General features: G+C 54.2%; 1 protein-coding gene across 1 annotated transcript; it reads right to left on the bottom strand.

Moving 5' to 3' along the window:
• Positions 1–224: 224 nt before the first annotated feature.
• On the bottom strand, positions 225–22,192 carry SNX18 (sorting nexin 18). Its single transcript, XM_081132743.1, has 2 exons — positions 20,476–22,192; positions 225–2,719 (listed from the first exon to the last, which is right to left on the bottom strand). The coding sequence occupies exons 1-2, from the start codon at positions 22,088–22,090 to the stop codon at positions 2,466–2,468; spliced, it is 1,869 nt and encodes a 622-aa protein (XP_080988869.1). The 5' UTR covers positions 22,091–22,192; the 3' UTR covers positions 225–2,465.
• Between the last annotated feature and the right edge of the window lie 727 nt (positions 22,193–22,919).

Genomic DNA, 22,919 nt, shown 5'->3' with positions numbered 1-22,919 from the left:
TATTCTGGTTTAAACTGGACCTTCGGACACAACAGCCCAGGAGCGTCGGCCCGCCTCCCGAGTGGGCTACGCCGCGGCGGTGGCCCAGGCTCGCTGCACCGGAGGCGCCGCATAGAAACAACTCCGTCAGCAATTAAATAGCAAGACCAGGCTCAGGCGGACGCCCTCGAGTTATAAACACGTATCAGGATTATTAACCACATAAATAAAGACAAACAATGGCATGAAGGGCATGATAGTTTATTTTAAAAAAACTGTACCACGCTGACCTTGACGACCAGCATACACGTTATGATGGCTTTTCTCTTGGGCATTAACATCGCAGTATCTCTGTGTACTGAAATGTTTCAACAGGACCAAGAACGTTAGAGGAGGGAAGATCTGAGATGGGAATGAGCACTAAGAATTCAGGTGTCTACCCAGAGAATTAACAGCCTCCACGGCCCGGCGGCACAGCACCGCTGTCGCCATGAATGAAAGTTCTGTCGGCAGTGTGGGCCTGTACTTCCCGCGCCTTATCTTTAGTTTGTACAATTTAACCAATGTCCCTGCGGCCCGAGCACAATCAGGCCGGACACCTCGGGTCACTTCCAGGCTACCACAGCACAAGTTTAGTGATCTTACTTAAAAAAAAAAAAAAATTCAAGTCAAACCACCATCAAAATAGAGGCAAAGAAAACTAATTTTCAAATCATTTGAAAAGCATGTGTCTAATACAGACCCGAACTTAAATGCTGTCATTATAATCTCCCAACTTCTGCCATAAAATTAACATTTACACACATAAAGGTTTTGCTTATCAAACCGTATTTTGCAATCACTGAGAGGAAGTTACTTTTTCGAGAACAATGTATTTGGTTACAGTCCCACACGTCCGCAGCAGACAACACCGCGTGATATTAAATCCGGCTCTGCGTTACCTAAGGTGCAAGATTTTCATCAAAATTAGGATGCTCTGATCTTAAAAACCCAACCCATAGGAGATTACTTTCAAGAGAAATTGTGCTGTTGAGTAACTGTTTCAGGTCACCCTCTTCTTCAGTCGCTGTGACGGCCACCATTTCACTGACCCTGACCTCTCACTTCCAGGTCACCATTCCAACGCCCAGGGGCTTCTGACCAGCTCAAGGTCTCACTTCACAAAAACAGTAGATTCGTTAACCTTTCAGTGACACGTTTTACATCTGTAAACGCAAGGATCGCACTGTTCAGCTCAGCAACTGCGAGAAACATTGAGATTCCGGCATTTCCAGCCAGAATCCCTTTGTGCTTTTTAAATGCAGCTGCTTTGGAATCTTTTTGGTATTTCTCAGCCATTTATATTTCCCTTATAATGATAAAAGACTATATTTAAGATGATTTTTAATGTGAAATGTCCTGGGGGTTTATCGGTACTTAAAAAACAAAGTTACTTCTCGCTCTCAGCATCTGGAATAGTAGGAAGTATTTCTGGTCCCTCCTTAGATCAACCCTACTTTTCACCACGTGTAACACTGAATTTTACAGACATCCCTGAAAAGTGTTTGATTAAGTAAACGAGTGAATCACAGTGGAGTCTCGAGCAGTTAACAGTGTAGATCCATTAAAAAAAAAAAATCGCACTGAATAGTAAAAGAAAATCTTCAAGCTAAAAAGAAAAGAGAGAAAAGCCTCCTAAGTGTCCTCACTGATTCTGGGCTGTGTCCCCGGCTGACCAGCCCCCTCCACTTCCTCCGGGCTGGGAGACGTGTCCGTGTGACCTCCACGCCAGGTTCCCGGGACGCCGGCGTGGGGGCCACCCTGCTGGAGCCTCTGAGGGAACCGAGTGGCGCCATCTCCCCTCTAATGGACTCCCGGTCCCGGGTGAGCGTCGAGTCTCCCTCTGCTGCTCTCACATGACCAGGAGACGAGACCCTCGAGCAGGTGGCAGCTGATCCCCCCACCGCCCCAGCGCCAGAGAAGTCGCCGGCGCCGGCCACTGTCCGCCCTGGCCTTTCGCTCTCAGTCAGGGGTTGCGGTTACTGAAGGAAGGGGGGAGGGAGAAATGAAAAACCAGGAGTCTAAAGGCACGAAGTCGAATAGCTGCTCTAGCTGGAGTTTGTAAACAGGACAGGCTGAGTTTCGGGGCCCCGATCTGTGAGAGGGAAAGGCATGGGGGGCTGCGCCGGGCCCCCGACCCTGGGGGTCCGAGGTGAGCCGCGCACGCACTGAAACACCCACCCTTCAGGAAGCAGTAAGGCAAAGAGTATACTCACTGTCCCCAAGTTACAGCGGCGGTGTAGGCGCGCACAGCGTAACTTAGCGACAGCTCGGCCGCCGCGGCCGCCTCCTCCCTACGTCATTACACGTTCAGCCCGGTTCCCGTCGACACGGGACCGGCCTTGTACCAGCGCCGAGCGTTGGCAATCGCTCTTTGATAGCAGTTTTTACGCTGCTGCGGAAATTATTCTTGAACTGGAACGAGTCCGCCCTCCGACGTCCCGTCGTTAAACACTGTCATACTTGTGAAGAGCTTCTTCCAACTTCTGCGTCACTTTTTGGAAAAATATTATTTGCTGCTGTAAGAAATGCTGCATCTGTGATTTGAAGTCTCTGACGCGAATCTGATGGAAGTGGTGAATCTCGGCCAGGGTGGCGAAGGAGATGGTGTTGCAGCGGTCCTGGATGCCGTCCGCCTTCTGCACCTCCATCTTCCCCTCCTCCACGTGCCGCCGACTCTCCTTCACTTTGGTAAGAGCCCCTGCGGTGAAAAAAGTTTAATTACAAACTTGGACACAGATCCCAGCGGCATGGCCACAGTAAACGGCCACAGGCAGCGAAAACACTCGCCTGGGCTACACCGAAGCCCTTTGGAACGGAAAGGGCGGCCGGGCGGCTTAGTTACCAGTTACAGAGGAGGGAACCTGAAGGTTTTGAACTGTCCCGAGAAAGACACGAGACTCTGCACTTCCACATTAGGAGAAAAGGTGTGACCATCACATATACACATAGAGATGGCAAAAGGAGGTCTATGGTTGTTTGTATGGAAAATAACACAATAATTAATAATAATACAACAATAAACTGTTTCGTGACTCACAACTGCAAACCTACTTTTGCCCGCCCTGTGTGTTAATTAAGAGTTTTATCTATGAAAACAAATGCCAGAGGACACAAACCCACGTCCTCGGAAAGTCCCCGGAGGGCGGAATCCCTCTCTGAGGCTCCAGGCCTGGCCTGGGAAGCACGGAGCAGGGCTCAGGCCTTGGTCCCGAAGCCAGGCCCTGCGTGAGCGGCTGCCCTCCGCCGGCCACCAAGCCCGTGACTGTCGGCTGCACAGGGTGAGCGACGCATGGGCCCGGACCTGACTCCACAGTGCGTCAGGAGACCCGCCCCTGGAGAATGGGGTCCTGTGGAGTAAGAGTTCACCACCTTCCCTTAGGGCTGTGCAGATGAGCGAGTTTGGAGTCTGCCCTAAGGAAGACCTGGGAAGGAAGCCAGAGGTGCCACAGCCTCTTGTCAGGAATGTCACCAAAAGCTGTATGCGAGGGAGAAGGGAGGGGACTGTGACCCAGCAGGTGCCACATGGGCAGACCCTCCGCCCAGGCACAGTCACGTGAAGACACAAAGGCTGACAGTTTAGGGGCAGGAAGCAAAGGATGCCCATGGTCCTCAGAAATGAGTGACAATAAAGTTCAGATCACCCGACACTCTACTAAACCAGGGGAGAGAGAAGCGCCCAGGACACCGGGCGGCACCCTGCGGACGGGACACTGAGGGGAAAGGCAGAGGTGGGGGAGCCGTTTCAGAAACATGTTCAGAAATGTTCAGGTTTAGCCAATGATGAAATACACAAAGGAAAAAGCCCTATTTCTAAATCTCCTCAAACCTCCTATAAAATAATATAGAGCAAACGCAGCGTTAAATAAAGCCCTCAGAGGTTAACCAGTGGGTGCGTTTTTTAGACACAACTCAAAGACCCGAGAATTGAAAACCCAAGGACAATAAATACATGCATTTGCATGTGTGTGTGTGTATATTTTCATTTCTTTCTACATGAAATCTTTTTTCTTTTTATTTTTTTTTAATAAATATATCTTTATTGACTTCAGAGAGAGGAAGGGGGAGGAAGAGAGAGAGAAACATCAATGATGAGAGAGTCACTGATCGGCTGCCTCCTGCACGCCCCTGACCAGGAATCGAACTGGGACCGCCTGGATCCTAGGTCGATGCTCAACCACTGTGCCACGCTGGTGGGGCACAATCTTTTTTTTTTTTTTTTTTTAAATCCTCACTAAAGGACATGCTTGGGCAGGTGGGGAGGGAGAAAAACATCAATATGTCGATCGGTTGCAGTCTGAAGGTGCCCCAACGGGGGATCAAACCCAAAACCCAGGTATGTGCCTGACCAGGAATCGAACCGGTGGCCTTTCAGTGCATGGGGCGATGCTCAACCGCCTGAGCCACACCGGCCACAGCTAACAGTGATCTGCAAGCAAAAAGCAGAGAGCCCACTCCCACTTAACCCACGGCCGAGATGGGGTCAGCTCCACAGAGCAGCCACGGTGTTTGCATTAACCTGGTCCAGGCAGACCCCGGATCGACTCTACTGAGAAGCCAGATCTCTGAAAGTTTGGCACTTTTTACACCAGGAAGGCATGAGACAGAGCTAAAGGAAACGTGTTCAAAACAATGACTAAGAATAGGAAATTATGAAATGCAAGTTTAAAATGGTTAGGAAGAAAAGCAGAGAGGGGAGGTGGAGAGGAGTCTCAGGGGAGCTGTTTCATCAGATCTGACGGGAGGTGCAGGCCCACTGTGCGCACAGGGTGAGCTCCGGGGGGCCGCCCTGCTCTGATTTCAGGGTGTCTGCGGGCGTTGCTACCTGTGTTGGTGACCGTCTGCAAGTGTCACCAGCTCTGGGTTTGGGCTTGGCCTCGGCCTGGCCTCTCGCAGTGGACAATGCCGTCCAGCAGGGAGGGAGGAGCTCCGACACTGCTGGAGCTGGGTGAATGTCAAACTCCACACGCGATCACCACATTCTCAGAACCACGCTCTATGACACAGCTGCAGACGTGCATCTACAAAACCCACTTACAATAAACAAGTCTGACGTTTCCACAGCGTATCACATGGGCACACATTTCGAAACCCTTGGGTCCAGCAGCGAGGACTCAATCTCTCCGAGGCCTGAGGGCCTTTTGCATTAACACCTTTCAGCTTTCTAAGTGGACATACTTAAGGGATCAAAGAGAACCTGACACTCATTTTTCTCTCAAATATAAATTCATTTAGGAAATAGCACAAATATTGTTCTCGTCCAAGCCCCAAGGGTTCTGGGGCAAGACCGTGAACTCATTTAACAAACCTTCCCGGAGGACCTAGCGTGTGGGGAGCACAGGGCTACAGCCAGAGACTCAAACATTTCAGCATCCAAGTCCCACCTCCTGTGAGTTCCTGCGAAGCCACCTCACACAGCACACTGAGGACAGGCCCACCGCCACAACACAAAGTGAGACAGGGCTGTAAGCCAGTAATTCTGCCCAAAAGCTGATCATGTCCCAGGGAAAATGCTCAGAGAACCTGCAGCAGGCAGGGCAGGGTGCCGGGGGCAGGTGGGGGTGCAGAGGGAGCAGGCACATAAAACAGTCAACAGTAGCTGCCAAAACAGCAACAGTGCATGCTGGGCACCTCCCATCCAGGGCCTCTAACCCTGCTGCAACTTTACAACGAGGAAACTGAGAAAGCTACGAGACCTCTCTGAGCCTCAGATTCACCAGATCACCAAGGAAGAGATGGGATGGGATCCGAGAGTGTAATGGACTTCAAAGCACACACTATAGGTGTTTAGAAAAGAAACTGGAGAGTGAGTGGGAAAAAAGCAGGGTGGGCCCAGGTGAGCAGGGTGCTGGGGGACAAGGCTGGGCAGAGGGGGATCCGCTGCCCCCACACCTGTGCGGGGCTCCCGCTCACCCTCTCCCTCACCTTCCCCACAAGGTCCTCACCTCTTATTTGACATGCATTTCAGAGACCTGTGAGTATATAAAAGAAACTCTACAGGTTTTGACATTTCCCTCTGGAATCTTACTGACCTCATTCAACTCACTAATTGTGCCTGTAAAGTGCTTTACTATTTATAAGATGTCTGATTTCCCCATCTTTGTAGTAACACAATTAGGATGCCACAGAACAAAATACTGAAAAAGCAGCACAGAAATCTAAGCCCAAGCTTACACGGAGGGAGGGGCTAGGTGCCCCCCCCATTGGAAGACGACATAAATGATATAAATTAAGAACTACCACTGACAGTAACATACGACCCCTTTAGGAATGCATGGGCTTGGCTTTCCTGTAGGTGGGCATCCAGGCAAAAAATTATTCTGCAGACTAGAGACGAAGCACAGAACAAACCAGCACGGAGGGTAAGCATGGAAAAGCCAACTCTACCTGAAATTTCGGTTAACTCATTGGCATAATGTACTGGGGTTGCAGGAGCCGGGAGATGGGAGACACAGGACGTGTTTTTAAAACGAGACGTGGTTCCTGTTTTAGGGGCTCAAGTTATTTCTGAGGTGACAAATTTACACGCCTGAAACAATTAAGGACCTACACACAGTTTGATGCGACAATCCTCAAGCTGGAAATTATCTATCTGTACACAGTTCTGCGCTGTGAAATATTTTCATATTTAAAATTTTAAGTATCACAGGAAAGGCACAGATGGCCCAGTTTTCAATCAGGTCTAGCCTCTAAGGAGTGAAAGCCTGAAGGAAACTGCTGGGCAAAGGCAGATGCTATAGACTAGCCCCCCCCCCCCACTTCCTGGGTCTTCCACAAGTTAAGTAAGTTGCCTGCGGCTACAATGTAACCAGCTGTAGCACAGCAGAACCCCGTCTCTTAGGCATTCATTCTCATTCTCTCAGCCGCACCGCATTCAAAACCAAGAGGAGTGCATACATTTTTTCTCTCCATATCACAGAATCCAAAAACAAGCAAAGGTTTTCCAAACCTCTACTTCTTATGTGGCTAGTGGAGGAGGAATCTGTCCCTGCCAGCCCCTCGTGAAAATGCCACATCACTTTCAAGACAGAACAGGGACCCGAGAGAGTAAGGGAGAGAAATTATACAGTAAACTTCAGGGGGAAAAACGGTCACTGTCGGATTAAACAAAAGACCCACAATACTCATGGGGATGGCCAACAGCTTTAAAAGAAAATTAAAAACAAGAGAGATCAGTGGGAAAACATTTCAGAGTGGGGATGTCAAGGACATAACTATGAAGTTGTTTCTTGGGCTAACAGAAAGACATTCAATAGTGGTATCTGGGATAATACATGGACACAATAAGATTTCATTATGAAAACAAAATGTAGGCAAGTATTCAATCCTGAGATTCAATAAGGAAGGACTGACAAACAGAACAGTGTATCTTCCAAAAGAGCAGTAACGAAGATACAACTTACAAGAAGGCAACACTTGACAAAATACAGCCTCCCCCCCCCCCCCCCCCCCCGTTACACAGCAGAAAAAAAATTCTCAAAATGTACTCAGTGTCCAGAAAAAAAGTATTACTGAGAGTGAGGAGATGTTTCAGTCACGCCCACCACGGTGCCACACCCACCACTGGGCTCTGTCCACAGCTGCCTCCAGGCCACCAAGCCCACAGCGTCTCAGCCACGATTCTTCCTGTGAAGGGGCAGGGGGAGGGAACACAGCCTCCTGAAGAGGCTCACAGGCTGACCACGAACCCTCAGCTGAGCTCCAGTTCGTTATTAAGTTAGCTGGGCGAACTGCTAGAATCTCTCCACAGGATAGAAAGTCACTCAGAAACTAGTAACCCTAAGACTTTGTTCCAAAAGCAGGAGCCGAAACCCCAGGCTTTCCTTTTTCTCCAGGCTGACCAGAACCCGCTGGAGGAGGGGGCTGAGGGGAGCTGCTTTCCAGATGTGTTTCTTTTTAAAGAGCTGAAAGGGCCTTATAAGAGTTTGGGGCACAGTTCCCTCTACCTTACAAACAAGAGGCTGAGTGACTTGCCCAAGTCCCACGTGGCAAAGACCTGCTCCCCCCACCCAGCTGCCTGCTGGTGCTCCCATGTCCGATCCCACGCGGGGCCTGTGCCCCATGCTGCTGACAGGGCCCTTCCACACTGAGCAAGGAAGGAAAGCGGACAGTGCACGGACTGGCTTTAGGACTGTTACTAACAAAATCGCCTGGACTCTTGGGGCTCTCAGCCAACTCTGCACTGACAAAACTCTAGCAGGGCTCATTTCTATACTTACCACAAACTGCCCACTCAAAGGAAGACACTCTGACCCTCCCCCATCACCAAAACCACCCACGTAAGTCGCATCCTAAAGCCCCTGCCCTCTCCTACCATTTCCCCTGGGCCTACCAGGTTCAGAGTGTGCTCCGGCTGGAAGGAGCAAAGTGTGACATACCCACGACCCAGTTCATGATTCGCAGGCACTCAATCTTAGAGGGGTTATGTTATGCACGTTTGCAATAAACACAAAATAATTAAAACTAAAGAATTTAACCACAGGACACAGTTCATTAATATCATAACCTTAAAGGGCTCAGACTCTAAGAAACTCATTTTAAAGATTGATTATGATTCCAGGCCCCATTTTCAAAAGCATCACACTGTTTACACAGCGCGCCGCTAGATTATCTCCATCAGTAACGCCTCTTCCAGCTGTCCCATATCTTTTTGGTTTTTCTAAGATGAGTGGGGTACAGCTCCCTGTCACCTGGCCCATCGCCACAGGTAAGAACCCACCGCCAGACGACCCCACACACCAGCAAGTCCTCTACCTAACCGAGCTGTGCCGCGTCCTGACTGCACAGAAATCCCTTTCCTGGGAACTTCTGGTCCAGAAAAGTGTATTCCCCAGGCATCCAAACACCGTATGCTCAGGCATTTAATACTCAGCTGAGGAAGTCGTGTGGCCTCCCTTCAGTGTCCCCTCTCTATGCCCCTCGCTTCCACCTGCTCAGGACCCCGAGGGCTGGCCGGCTGCCCCAAACGCTCCCGGCCAACCAGGTCCAGTTTCTGCCCCTGAAGCAAATCTCGTATTCCAGTATGTTCTGTCCGTCCCTCCTAAGGCCAATTCTACAAAAGGCCCGGTCACTAGGCAACAGGGATCCAAAGGCTACATTTTCTCCCTTAAACACACACACACACACACACACACACACACACACACACACACACACACAGCAAGCACTTGATTGACTTTTGAAATTGTGAACCGCCAACAGCAGGAATTCGATTTTCTGTCTTCCCCGGGGCCTTGCCCCAGAAAACCAGCGCCCAGTGCGACAGGGACGCAGGCTGAGGAGAAGCCGCCGAGACTGGACCGTTTTCCTTCATTCACTGAAGTGTGGGAAGAAAACGCTCCTGTGGTCCAGCCACCGCCCCACTCTCACCCTTTACCACCGGCCCACGCCCACCACTGCCGCCCAGGCCCTCCCTCCCCTTCCTTCCTCCCCTCTGGCCTCCACCTACCACTTATTAGTTGTTCCCTCTCTGCTCCAATGTTTACTTTTTGATATTTTTTTGAGGAAAACACCTCAAAAAACAAAGGCCAACATCCACCTACAGAGAGGCAGGGTGGCCGTCCACCCCGGCAGGACAGTCACAGGCGAGCGCCTGCTCTGTGCAGGCCTGTGCCCTGCGCCCGCCACTCTCATTTCTCTCTGTCCCGAGGGAGAAGCGTCGCTCCTGCCGCCAGAGGCGGGAAGGGAAGCTTGGGAACCTAAACGAGTTTCCTAAACGTGTCCGGCTGCACGTGGACCCGGGCCTGCCGATCGCACCTGCCAGGCGGGGACGCCCTCGCCGGAGGAGATCTCGGTGCCCACAGATGAGTCCCGGGCAGAGCACAGCGCCGACCCCTCAGAAGCTCATCTCAGGGGTAATCAACGCACCGACAACCTCCGGGCCCCGAGTTCCACTCCTGCCTCGAGTGATGCCGTTGGGCTGGGGTGTGGCCCAGCGGTAAACTGAAAGACACAAGTCAGCCAGGGCAGGCGCCTGAGGGGACTACGGTCCCTACAGACAAGAGCTATCAATATGCGAAGATAAAATTCACGTTCAACTCCTAAATATAATAACAAAGAATTTGTGGGTCACTTTAAAAAGGTCAGAGGATTGGGACAAGGGAAATAAATTGCCAAAACCAACCAACCAAACAAAAATACCGGGTTGCTTGACAATGAAGCACTGTTTAGAGTCCAGGCCTCGGAGCTCGGTCTGGCCTAACGGCCACAGGAAGACGCGGTTTGTTCTGCGTAAAAGCCCTGTTAGGTCCCAGTTAAGCTGTCCTGTCGCTTCCTCAGCAGTCGCCGCGCCTACCAGGGCAGGAGGACACCTGGCAAACGGAAGCAGTGGCCCGAGAGCAGCGCATCCTGAACCGGGACGTCTGCCCCACACCCTCACCGTCCCTCACGCGGGGGAAGAGGCACGACCGGGCTCGGGGCCGACCCGGGACAACAGGCTGCTCCCTGCTAGGAAATGCTCTCCATTTAAAGGTTCCTGTAGCTCCGCTGAGGGTGAATGTTAAACACGTGACGCAGTTACGAGAGTAAAAAGTCAAGAGAATTCTGTAAACTGTGTTCTTACTTCACGGGAGGCGGACGTGACGGTGGGAATGCCGACCTGTCCACGGCCAGCACGTAAGGCACAGGCTCTAAACCCGAGAAAAGGGAGCGGAGAGAGGGCATCGCCCCCTCCCTAAAGCCGCCAAAACCCCAGTCTTTTTATTTTTACTTTTTGGTTAACCCTCACCTGAGGGTATTTTCTCCATTGCTTTTCAGAGAAAGCGGCAGGAAGGGAGGGAGGGGGAGAGAAACATCAATGTGAGAAACACACTGATGGGCTGCCTCCCGCACACGCCCCAATCGGGCAGCAAACCCGCAACCCAGGTACGTGCCCGGCCCGGAATTCGAACCCGTGACCCTTTGGTGCTCGGACCGATGCTGAAACCACTGAGCCAGGCCAGCCAGGGCACACCCATAAAATCTTAATAAAATGAGGTAAACAGCCTATCCTTGATGGTCACAAACATACAAAACTTTAAAAAAACCACCTGATTTTATAAAATAAACACATATAATGGTTTAATCCAGAGGACACACCTGAAGCCCAGGCCCGCAGCTCCTACCCTAATGCCGCGATTGTTCGTTTCCCGAAACAGGTGCGCAGGCGCCGTCTGAACTAATGAGCAGCGCGGGACGTTCGCGAGCGGCCAGCACCGGGGGTTTAGATGGTTCTGACGCAGAAACATTTGTACGGGAGAGAAGGGTGGGCTTTGGAAACCACCTTTAACAGAAGGTAGAACCTGAGTTTCTTTTTTCCAGGAAGATAAAGGGCAACTGGAGCTGAAACAAGGCGAGGAGAAGCCACTAAACAGAGGATCCTGCTCCTCTCCGGGAGGCAGGAGGGGAGCGAGGGGACAGCAGCTCCGAGAAGCAACCGGGAGCCGGGAACTCTCGCCCGGGCAGGAGCGGCTGTGCGAGCCTCTCGGCACAATTAGACCTCTCAGAGCACATTCCGGCTCCAAGTCCTTGTCCTGAAGGGTGTCGAGTCCAGTCTTTCACTCTAGAACTGCAGCCCCGGGTCACAAACCACCCCCTAGGCCGCGGTGGCCCTGACGGCTTTCCTCTGTGGGCCCACTGTGCCCACTGTGTGCCTGCTCTGCCCCCGCGGTGGCCATGAGACTGGCACTTCCCGTTGCCCCATGACCTCTAAGCTGTGGGGACAATTCCTCCATCAGCTGCCTGAACTCAGGACACCCGACCGTGGGGCTGGCAGGGGCTGGGGCTCCAGTGGCCACGGATCTTCTACAACCTACTAGAGACGAGACGAACCCCTAGAAATACCCGTCTTAGACCAGACACGAAATACAAGCCATAAAACGTGAAAACGTACACGTACCCATGTTGACACCTGTTGGTGTTTAGTCAAAGACGTCACACTGCAGAGAGCAGGTGGCTTGGGTGACGATCACAAACGTCAATATACTGGGTGGGATAAAAGGCCCAGAAAATGGGACTTCTAGGACTCACCCTTCCCTCCATCTGCTCTTCTTCCTAACCTGCCTGTTTCTATTCCTGGCATCGCTACCTTGTCGCCCAAACGTAAAACCTCACAGGTAACTCTAGACTCCCAAAGGGAGCCACGTCCTCAAGCCCTGCCCCGCTACCTGGCAGGTGTCTCAAGTTCACCTGCTCTTTCCAAAGCCACCCTCGGGCCTGGTCACTCTAAGGGCCCCTCCTGCCTGCGCTCAGCCAGCGGGAGGCCGGGCTGCACAGGTGAGGGGCGCCTCCAAGGGTTCGCAGTTGAATTCCTGAGGTCCACCTCCTGGCTAAGCTGGGGACAGTGAGAGTACTTACCTCAAACCTCTTACGAGGTTTCCGTGGATATACTGACCGTGAGACGTGGAGCATGGAGCCTGGCACCCAGCAAGTCTCAGAACACGTCAGCTCTTTTTATCACGACTCTGGGCTCGCTTCGGTTTCCGACCTCGAGCGCCTGCCGGCTGCCTACAGAATACACTCAATTCCCACCAGAAAAACTACTTATTGTGGCACAAAGAGCTCCGGTCTCAGGCCAAGGCAGAAAGTGCTCTCACACCCTGGCCTCCCGCATTGCAGTAACCCCGGAAATCGCGAACTTCCCTGGCCTCGGGGCTCCCAGGGGCCACGTGGGCACAATGCCTCTTGGGGGAGTTAACTGCTGTACTGGGTTGAAAAGTACCCCCAAATTCACATCCACCTGAACCTGTGACTGTGGCCTTACACTGCACAATGACATTCCGGTCAGCGAGGGACCACACATGTGACTACGGTGGTCCCTAAGATTATAACGGAGCTGAAAATTCCCATCGCCCAGTGACGTCACAGCTGCCATTCATCCTAGCGCAACACACGGCTCACGTGTGGGATGCTGGTGTAAACAGACGTACTGCCCTCCTGCCGTATAAAAGTGCAGCAAACAGCCCGGCTGGCGTGGCTCAGCGGTGAAGCATCCACCTAGGATCCAGGCGATCAGGGTTCGATATCCGGTCAGGGCACGTGCCCGGGTTGCGGGCTCGATCCCCAGTCGGGGGTGTGCAGGAGGCAGCCGATCAATGACTCTCTCTCATCATTGATGTTTGTCTCTCTCTTCCCCTCTCCTTTCCTCTCTCTGAAATCAATACATATTTTTAAAAAATAAAAGTGCAGCACATACAGTTCTGTACAGTATGTGGTACTTGATATTGGTAAATGACTAGTTTATGATTTACTATTTCTATTGTTATTTTGGAGTGCACTCTTTCTACTTACAGAAACGTTTGCTGTGGAGCAGTTTGCCCTGTTCCTGGGACAGCAGCCTCACACCTCGTGTTTACTGTCTCTTGATGGCATCATTTTCTCTTGTGATTTAATCTCGTGCTGTGCAGAGTTGTAGCCCAGGAACAACAGGCTGGACCACACAGCCTAGGTGTGAAGTGGGCTAGACCGTCTAGGTTTGTGTAAGGACCCCTGTGATGTTCAGGCAACGACAAAATTGTGTGACGACACATCTCTCAGCGTGTATCCCATTGCTAAACAGTCCGTGACTATTTGGAAGCGGGGTCTTTGCACATGTAATTAGTTTAGCTGAGGTCACACTGGATTAGGGTGGACCCGAAATCCCACAGAACTAGTGTCCTTAACAGAGGAAGAGAAGACAAAGAGACAGACACACGGGAAGAATGCCAGGGGAAGTGGAGGCAGAGGCTGGAGTCCACAGGCCAAGGAGCAGTGGGATCGCCAGCAACCACAGAGCCAGGAAGAGGCAGGGAATGAGCCCCCTTCCCCTCCGAGCCTTTGGAGGAAGCAACGCGGCCCTGCAACACCTTCACTCGGACTTGCAGGCTCCAGAGCTGTGAAAGAAAAAAACCTGTTTTTGTAGGCACCCAGTTTGTGATCATTTGTTACAGCAGCCCCAGGAAACTAATACAATATAGCTGATAGTTAAGGCTTAAATTTATTTGCTATGCAAAAGGGTTATTCCATGTTAGATACGGGGAAACCAAGGCTGAGAGAAGAGACGTCCACAGCCTAAGGCTACGCAGTGAGCTGGTGGGAGCTCAGCCCCACGTGGCCACAGGCTCCACGTCCACAGCAGAGCTGTCACCCTGGTCCTGAACGGAATCGACACCATGCGCATCCGCCCAGAACGCTGATGCCCAGCACCTCACAACCACGGCCATGCTACTGCTCCTTATACTCCAACCACCTAAACTGCTGGACCTCCGAGCCAAGGGTCAGAGAGCAAATATCTGACACTTTGGAAGTCAAAGCAAAATTGAGGATTACAGAAGCACAAAAATGGGATCATTTAATGTAAAAGCCCACTCTGGCCGGTGTGGCTCAGCTGGATGGGCGTCGTCCAGTGCACCGAAAAGGCTGCTGGTTCATCACCTGGCCAGGGCACATGCCTGGGGTTGCTAGCTCAGTCCTCGAATCCATGGTGGGGGGCGTGCAGGAGACAGCAGATCAATGCTTTGCTCTTGCATGGATGTTTTTCTCTCTCTCCCCCCCTTCCTCTCTCTCTAAAAATCAATAAAAATATGTATTTTTTAAAAAATGTAAAAGCCATTCTTAGCTCAAGTGCTGTGAACAAATAGACCCAGTGGGTAGGTGTGGCCCCCAGGCTGCAGTCTGCAGACCCCGCTCCCTTTTCCACGCGCACCTATTGGTAGCTCCACAGCCCCTCGCCTGCAGGTCACTTTACACTCCTCCCGTAGGACAGGGCCCCTGTCTCCTCCTCCCCACCCCCCCGGATGATTTCATCCCGTCTCCTGTCGCCAGGACCTGTCTCTCCAAGGTGCAGGCCTGGCCATGTCACTACCCCGTCTGATCTCTCATGCTCCCTCCATCTCCTCCAGCAGCAGCTGTAAACCCAGCGGAACCTCAAATCGCCCGAGGAGCTTTTGTTTCAAGAAGACTGGTGTCCAGGCCACAGGACCTGTACCTCCCGGGAGGGCAGGTGCGACCACTGCTCAGCACCTCAGTGATGATTACCTGGAAAGGGCCGGGCGACAGGCGGGATGCTCCAGGGGCCAGAACTAGATCTGAGGCTCGCCCGTGCCCGCACACCAGGGAGGGGGACGGAACAGAACGCAGCAGACTGTCCACCTAAAACCATGAGCCTCACGTCCTGGCAACCTGTCCCCACCTGGGTTCCACTCAGCGCCCTCCTCTCAGCTGACGGAAACTCCATTCTCACTGCCCGTCGGACAGAAACCGGGCTCCTTCCTGCTGACTTGACCTCTCTCTCTTCCTCTCACAGGCCACACGTTGCCCCTTAGGGAAACCTGCTGATTCTACCTTTAAGAACATATAAATATTTATATAGAGATAGAAGTAAACGCATCCAGAGCGGGACCCCTCCTCGCCCTCTCTGCTGTCCCCGCCCTGGCTGAGCCTCCAAGCCTCTCGCCGGGATGGCTGGAGGTTTCCCACGTTCCCTACCTCAGGCATTTCGCCCTCGCTGCAGCGACGCAGAGTCCAGCTGGGCACCATCCTTGGCTCAGAGCCCCGCTACGGCTCCCCTATCACTCGGGCCCCGACAATGGCCTAGGAAGCCCCAAGGCTCAGACCTTTTCCGTGACCTCACCTCCTACCCAATCCTCTGGGGTCTGATCACCGGGCCTCCTCACTGCCCCCCGCCCCCCTCCCCCGCATTATTGCTGGAGCTGCACCCTCCGCATGGAAAGCGCTCCCTGGGACCAATCACAATGACATTTCAACCAAAGAACCGAGTCATCCATTTCAAACACCCCACAGGTAGCCTCGTTTTCACAACGAAAACTCAGGCTGGGCAGGAGGGGACGGCCACAGCTGGAGTCTCCCAAGGCAGCTGGGGGTGGAAGGGGCATTAAAGCAAGAGATGAACGACCTCGACGTCCACCCCCAGCTTTCAAAGTGAGATGAGTCTGTAAACAGCCTGCTTATTAGACCTCATCTCTGCTTGCCGGGCTCCACCCCCTTGGGGCTATTTTTAGCCCCAGGAGAATGGGAAGCCGACTGGGAAGGGCCCACGTGGCCCGCTGCCTCACCCGGCCTGCCCCTGGGACTCGGCTATCTTTAATTAATGTGGGAGGGACAGGGACCGGCCCAGCCTGTAGCCAAGCGAGCACAATGGTGAAACTCTACCCGGGCTGCTGGGCCACGGCAGGTACCACTCCCGAGGCCCGGGTGATACCACTCCCGAGGCCGGTGGGTACCACTCCGGAGGCCCGGCTGCTTTCCTGAACAGCAGGCTCCATCTGGAGCAGTTACAGAGGGCAATGACCCAGCCACTGAATATTTCATTTGAGAGCTCAGACCACAGGGCCTGTCTGTTTACTTCCCGGTCCCTGCTCCACACCCCGGGCTGCACTTTACCAACAAACCACTTCGACAGGAATTCATAGCTTTTCTCTGGAATGAAGCAATTCCCCCGAAGTCACGCGACCCCAGCTATCTCGTCCACACTCGGGACCAGAGATAAAACCGACACTTCTCATCAGCCAGCGTTCAGTCTTTTCCTCCTGCGATATCCATCCCCCGCCCCCCTCCCCTGGCCCCAGATAAACCCGCAGCTTGGAATCCGAGACTCTGCCACGAAGACTGAGCTTTATTATATGTTAGAGATTAATCATATCTTTGGAAACAGAACTAAAGAAGCTAAGAAACTGAAAAAAACACATTCTCTGTGGTACCCCAAACTCACCCACATTAGCATTGTAAAAGCGTACTGTGGGCAGGGGTGAAGAGAGTTACAAAGCTGTGACGGACACGTGGGTCCCTCCTCGAAGGGATCAGTGGGCAGAGAATTACAGGGACTCCTCTTGAGATAAAGCAAAACATGAACAAAATTCAAAAAGATTTGGAATTTCCCCCCACTGTTCTGCAGACTAGAGCAAGCTGCCTTCTTCCTGCACTCGACCCCATGAACCCAAACAGGTCTGTTTATCGAAGACTCCATTAGCTGATGAAAAAAAATCACAATTCTAGAATTCTCTCTTAGCTAAAGGAACCATATGGCTCTCTTCAATTCTGCAGAAAGTACTTACAATAAGACCGTTATTAAGGGTAAGCAACGGTTTCAGTCCTAAGGATGGTCAGGAAACGCCAGCCCACCCTGTGTGAGCGCACTCAGGTTTTCAGGCCTCGCTCAGGCGGCGCCCCGAGGCCGGTCGTGTTTTCTGAATGGGGTGCGCAGGGCAGGCTGAAAAGCCCAGGGACATCCCCACTCAGCAGACGCATTCCTCGCTGGCTGAGGGCCGGCAGCTCCGGGAAGACGGTCTAGCAGGGACCTGCTTCCCTTGCATTTTTATTACTTAGCTGAGGAAAGGAGGGGCTGCCCTGAGATGACCAACTAAACAGGAAACTGTCTGAGAAGGATGTGGGGAGACTGCTCGCTCGCTGGGGAAGATAGGGAGGGCTGACAGCGGTCAGGGTCCCGCTCAGCGCTGTCCACAAGCCTTCAGCAGCGAGGGAAAGGTTCCAGCTACATCTCTTCTGTCCAACGTGGTAGCCCCCAGCTATAGAGCACTTGAAGTGTACTTAGTGTAGCTGAGGACCTGAATTGCTAAATTTTATTAAGTTTTAATTAAACCTAAATAGCCACATGTGGCTCACAGACCAGCATGGAGCAGCACTGTCCAGAACACAGAGGAGCAGTCTCCTGAGTTACAGAACAGCTCAGAGGTGCTGAATGATCCTACCCTACTCCCCAGGAATTAAGGGGGGAAACCTAACTAACTCTTACTCTTCTTAACTGCGCCAGTAATTAAAAAGCACTTTCCAATCATGTCTCTCTCATCCTATCATACGATCAAAACATGTAAAATGCAGCCCCGGCTGGTGTGGCGCAGTGGTCAGAGTGTCAGCCCGCGGGCTGAAGGGTCATGGGTTCCATTCCCAGACAAGGGCACGTATCTGGGTTGCAGGCTTGATCCCCAGACATGTGGGAGGAAATCAATCAAAGTGTTTCTCTCACATCGATGTTCCTCTCTCTCCCCACCCCTTACGCTCTCTCTTAAAAAAAAAAAAAATTAATGGAAAAAATATCCTCAGTGAGGAGTAATAACAAGAACATGTAAAATGCAGAAGTGGTGAAATGATTTTCTCTTGCTGTTGAACTTAAGAGTTGAAATAACTATTTTGGATTCTTAACTTTCTCCCTACGTTGAAATATAAACTTTGGACCAAATGTTTACAACGAAAATTGTTTAAACTGCTTAAAGATTTTTATCTTTTTGCTGTTCTGTTCTCCTTTGATGTGACTGCACCAGGAGACCTTGGGAGGAAAAACCACCTGTAAACAAAATTCCAAGTGCTCAGACTCAAAAAAGGTTCATTCCAACAGCAACTGCGTGATGAAGGTGGCGGAGGTGGGGGCAGGCGGGGGGAAGGGGGAGGCTGCTCTTTACAACCACAAGTTCTCCAAGCCCGGGACGTGTTCAGGATGCTTTCCCCGGCTTACGAAGGTCGTCCCACCTGCACACAAGCACCCTTGATCGTCGATGGCTGCGAGCCAATGCTATGGCCTTTTGCCCTGCACACTGCAGCTTTAAATAGTGGTACCTTCTACAGACATGTCCTCTAGGGACAGGAGACCTGTGCATCACACACCAAGGCCACGGCACAGACTACTGAACACCAGCTGCTGTTCTTTCCGAGGTGCCTAGAGATCAGGTTTAGTGCCCCCCAATCTGTTTAAACGACATAAAACAGTACTGGTTTTAACGACAGAAGTTTCTCAAATCCCAAGCCATAGGAGACAATTTTACTTTTAGGATTAAAATAAACCAGCCACATGGCTTAATAGACTCCACAGAGCACTGCTGTAAACGCCACACAGACCTTAGAACAAACACCACACCCTTCCTGATAAATAATTCCAAGAGCAGGGCGCTTGGCCGAGTGCGGTCTGAAGGGCAGTGAAACGGGCTGGTCGATCCTAGTCACCTGTGTGGAGGCGGCAGGTGTCGGCACTTGGCTCCACCCTTTCAGCTACTTACCAACAATCTGCATAAGTTCACACGAACATGTAAAAAGCAGCCAGTAGGTGGGAAGGATGGGACACAATGGAATTTAAATGACATCAAGGCTCAAAGAGTAGTCCCACCCGTACCAGCCAAAATGCCAAAGATTCACAGCAACTTATGCATTTAAAAAAAAAAAAGGCGTAGGGACTGTAGAAGTAGTTTCAACATAGGCCCACAGAGATGTGACTGCTCACAGAGCTAATTCAACCTTAGGCTGCCTTCCCAGGACGTCAACTGCCAAGGGAGTTACTACACTTGACTGAAACGAGCGCTGCGGGGGTTCTGGGCGCTGCATTTTGTGGGGGCGAGGGCACATCCAAGGTGTCTGAAGGCCCTGCACCCCCTTGGTGAGTCAGGAGTCACACACACTTGGAAGGGGAAGGAAGGGAGACTGCTGTCTCCACAGTCTGAAGGGCTGACGCGCTGATGAGGAACAGACATGTCTCGGGTGGTTCCAGGGAACAGAAAGTCAAGAGAGGAACATTTTAGTTCAATACAGGTAAGAATGTGTCAGAGGCCAGGGCTGTTCATCACTGGGCTTGACCCACCTGGAGGGGCAGCGACACCTTACTACTGAAGGCCAGCCCTGAGGACCCAAGGAGGTTTCCACCCTGGAAGGAGGTCAGATAGGAAGGCCCCCCACACACACTGCACCTCCCTTTCCCCACCCCCACACTGCAGGGAAGACATTCCCCCCAAGACGGCCTCCCTGACTCCCACTCGCAAACTAGTGAGGGATGTCAGGACAGACTCCACCGCTCTCAGTTACTCTATAAAGTAACAACCTGCCATTTTTAGTGCTCTGACAAAAGTCAGGGACACTACAACTACTAGTAAAACAGGCTCCGGCAGTTTCTGTGTCTCACGGAGGTACCGGGGACAATGCCCACAGAGGCAACATTCAGAGTCTACGCGTCTTCTGTCGTTTCCCACAACGTTTTCCTAAATACTATACTTAATTTCATCTTAACAGACTCCAGAATCAAAATGACTAAGCTGAAACAGACTTTCTAAAAACCTCCTGAAGTTCTACAACGCTTGCGAGCGAGATGTCTATGCAGGAAGTCCTCGGGCTGGCTGCCGGGAGAACTGACCCGAATTCCTCTGCCCAAGCGGGAGGGGGGGCCTCGGGAGGGATGTGCAGAGTGAGAGCAGAATCACCTGTACTTGCAGGTGTCCCTTCTTGCCCACTATTTCCACGCTTCCTGAAATCCATGGCTAAGTGGATAAGTGGCCACTGCAGTGTCCACACAGATGCCTAACCTCTGAGGCCCCCTTCAGATTGCAGCCCAGGCACAGATTACAGACCCCAGGGGGGGTAAATGACCCGCTAGTCAAACTCCAAAATGAGGTCCTACAAAGCACTAGTCGGAAAGAAAGGAGAGCATTCCTGGCAAAGCGGTCCCCCGCCTCCCTGCACCCCACCCCACGGCCCACGGCCCGGCTCTACCTTTCTGCACGTGGATGATGTCGGGGAAGTTGGCCAGGTGGCCCTGGTACAGCGCCAGCAGGTCCATGACCGGGTCCAGGTCCTGCCGGGGCTGCTCGGCGAAGAGCTCGCCGATGGCGTCGTAGGCGTCGCCGGTGAAGGCGATGGCCTGGTTGAGGCCGGCCGAGAAGGCCTGCTGGTCCAGCTCGAAGGCCTGGCTGAGGCCGCGCAGGGACTGGCCCACCTTCTGGTACTCCTTCTTGAAGCCCGTCACCTGCTTGCGCGCGAACTCGGTGGCCGTGTGGTTGAGCTGCAGCGCGCTGTCGTCCATCCTCTTGGTGAAGCTGCGGAAGCCGTCGATGCGGCTCTCCACCTCCTGCAGGTCCAGCGCGGCCGCGGGCGGCGTGCTCAGCGTCAGGAAGAAGTTGGCGCCCACCATCTCGTCGCGCTCCGCCTTGCGCTTGCCCTGCTTCCAGGCCTTCTCGTCGGTGCCGCTGGGGCAGGTCAGGAAGTGCTGGAAGACGTCGCACTGCGCCAGCACCGGGTGGCTGGCCATGTGGTTCATCCACCACAGCAGGCCCTTCCTGCGCTTGGAGATGAAGTCCTCCTCGAAGCGCCCCGTCGCCTGCTTCTCGGGCAGGTGCGGCACCGAGATGACCGGGAACTTCTCGGCCAGGCGCGCGTACAGCCAGTCGAAGTGCTTGTAGCGCCGGTGCACCGGCACCTGCGTGTGCGTGGGCACCAGCTTGTAGGAGATGTAGCTCTTCATGCCCTTGAACTTGGTCTGCTTGGTGGGGTCGTCGATGGTGCACTGGAAGGGGTAGGGGTTCTCCTGCCACTCGGGGCCGTAGGGCCCCAGCACCACGCACAGCTTGTCGCCGTCCTTGACGAAGCCGGACGCCTCGCCCAGCACGAAGGCCTCGCCGCCCGACTTGACGAAGGTGGAGAAGCGGTTCAGGTTGCGGCTCACCGTGGCCGAGCTCTTGGCCCCCGACGCCGGGTGCTGCGCGGGCGCCGGGCCGCCGCGGGAGCCCAGCGACAGGTCGGAGCGCGTGGACAGGCGGTAGCGGCCGGGCCCCCCCGCCGACGACGAGCCGTCCAGGTCCGGGTAGGCGCCGCTGCCCAGCGCGCCCGGCTCGTCCGCCACCGTGGAGCTGTCGTCCCACTCGTCGTCCCAGTCGTCGTCGCTGCCCTGGCTGGCCTGGTAGCCGCCGCCGTAGGGCGGCTGGGGCGACGGCTGCAGGGCGCCCCCCGCGTACGGGAGGCCGGCGCCCGGCGGCTGGAAGGAGCCCGGCGGCTGGAAAGAGCCCGGCGGCTGGAAGGAGCCCGGCGGCTGGAAGGAGCCCGGCGGCTGGAAGGCGGCGGGCGGCGGCGCGGGCAGGGGCTCCAGGCCGCCGGGCGGCACGTTGGCGTAGCGCGCGGGGCCGCCGTCGGCCGCGGGGCCGGGCTCCGGCGCGCGGAGCACCTGCACGTAGGAGGCCGGGAAGAGGCCGCGGTCGCCGCGGCTGTTGACGCCCTCGAGCCAGCCCTCGATGTCCTGCTCGCTGCACAGGCTCAGCACCTCGTGCTCCCGCAGCGAGATCTCGCCCGGGTTCTCCGACCTGAAGTCGTACAGCGCCCGCGCGCGCAGCGCCATGGTGGCGGCCGGGCCCGAGCGCGCGGGGCCGCCGAGGGAGCCGCCGAGGGAGCCCGCGGAGGGAGCCCGAGGCCGCGCGCCCCGCTGCGCTGCGCTGCGCTGCGCCCCGCCCGCCGCCCGCTCCGCGCGCCGCCGTCTGCGGGCCGAGCCGCGCCGGGGGGACGGGCCCGCGCCGCCCCCGCCCCCAGCCGTGCGCGCCGAGCGCCGAGCGCGGGCCAGGCCGGAGCAAGCGATGTCCGAGCCCCGCCGCCGGCCCGCGCCGCCGCTGCCCCCTGGTGGCCGGTGCGCTGCAGCCGCGCCGCGGGGTCGGGCGGGGGAGGTCGCGGTGAAGAAGCCGGTGGGCTGAGGATTCTTGAGGCTTTTAAGTTAGGAAACGAACCGTAGAACTAGGTGAGTTAACACCGGGTTCGCATCCCGGGGAACGCTCCAGTCGGGACCAGGAGCCCGCGTCGGGCTGAAGAGCAGCGCCCGCCGGCTGCGCCCCCTGGAGCCCGCGGGCAGGGCGCGGGGGGCGGCTGCAGAGGCGCAGAGCCCCAGGGTCACGGGTGTGACGCCGAGCGCGCCGGTCCCCGCTCCTCCCCAGAACGCGCGTCGCGCAGGGAATGACGGCTTGGACTCCCCGCCAGGCCTGGGTTCGAATCCTCCCTGCGCGGCCGTGAGTGGGCCCCTTACCGTCCCTGTCTCCCGGAGGGATGCAGTGTAGCCCCTGTTTTACAGCCGAGGGCGACGGAGCAGGCGCATTGATAATAATATACGGCAGTCTAGGGGGTAAACCCAGTTTAGATGTTTGTTGCTGCTGTTGCTGTGATTTGGAAAGCAAGGGTATAAT

Source organism: Miniopterus schreibersii, assembly GCF_964146895.1.
Source record: "Miniopterus schreibersii genome assembly, chromosome: 3".
In the NCBI taxonomy this organism is placed as follows: Eukaryota; Metazoa; Chordata; class Mammalia; order Chiroptera; family Miniopteridae; genus Miniopterus; species Miniopterus schreibersii.
The sequence above is the reverse complement of the archived record's forward strand: the minus strand, read 5'-3'. Positions and strand labels throughout refer to the sequence as shown.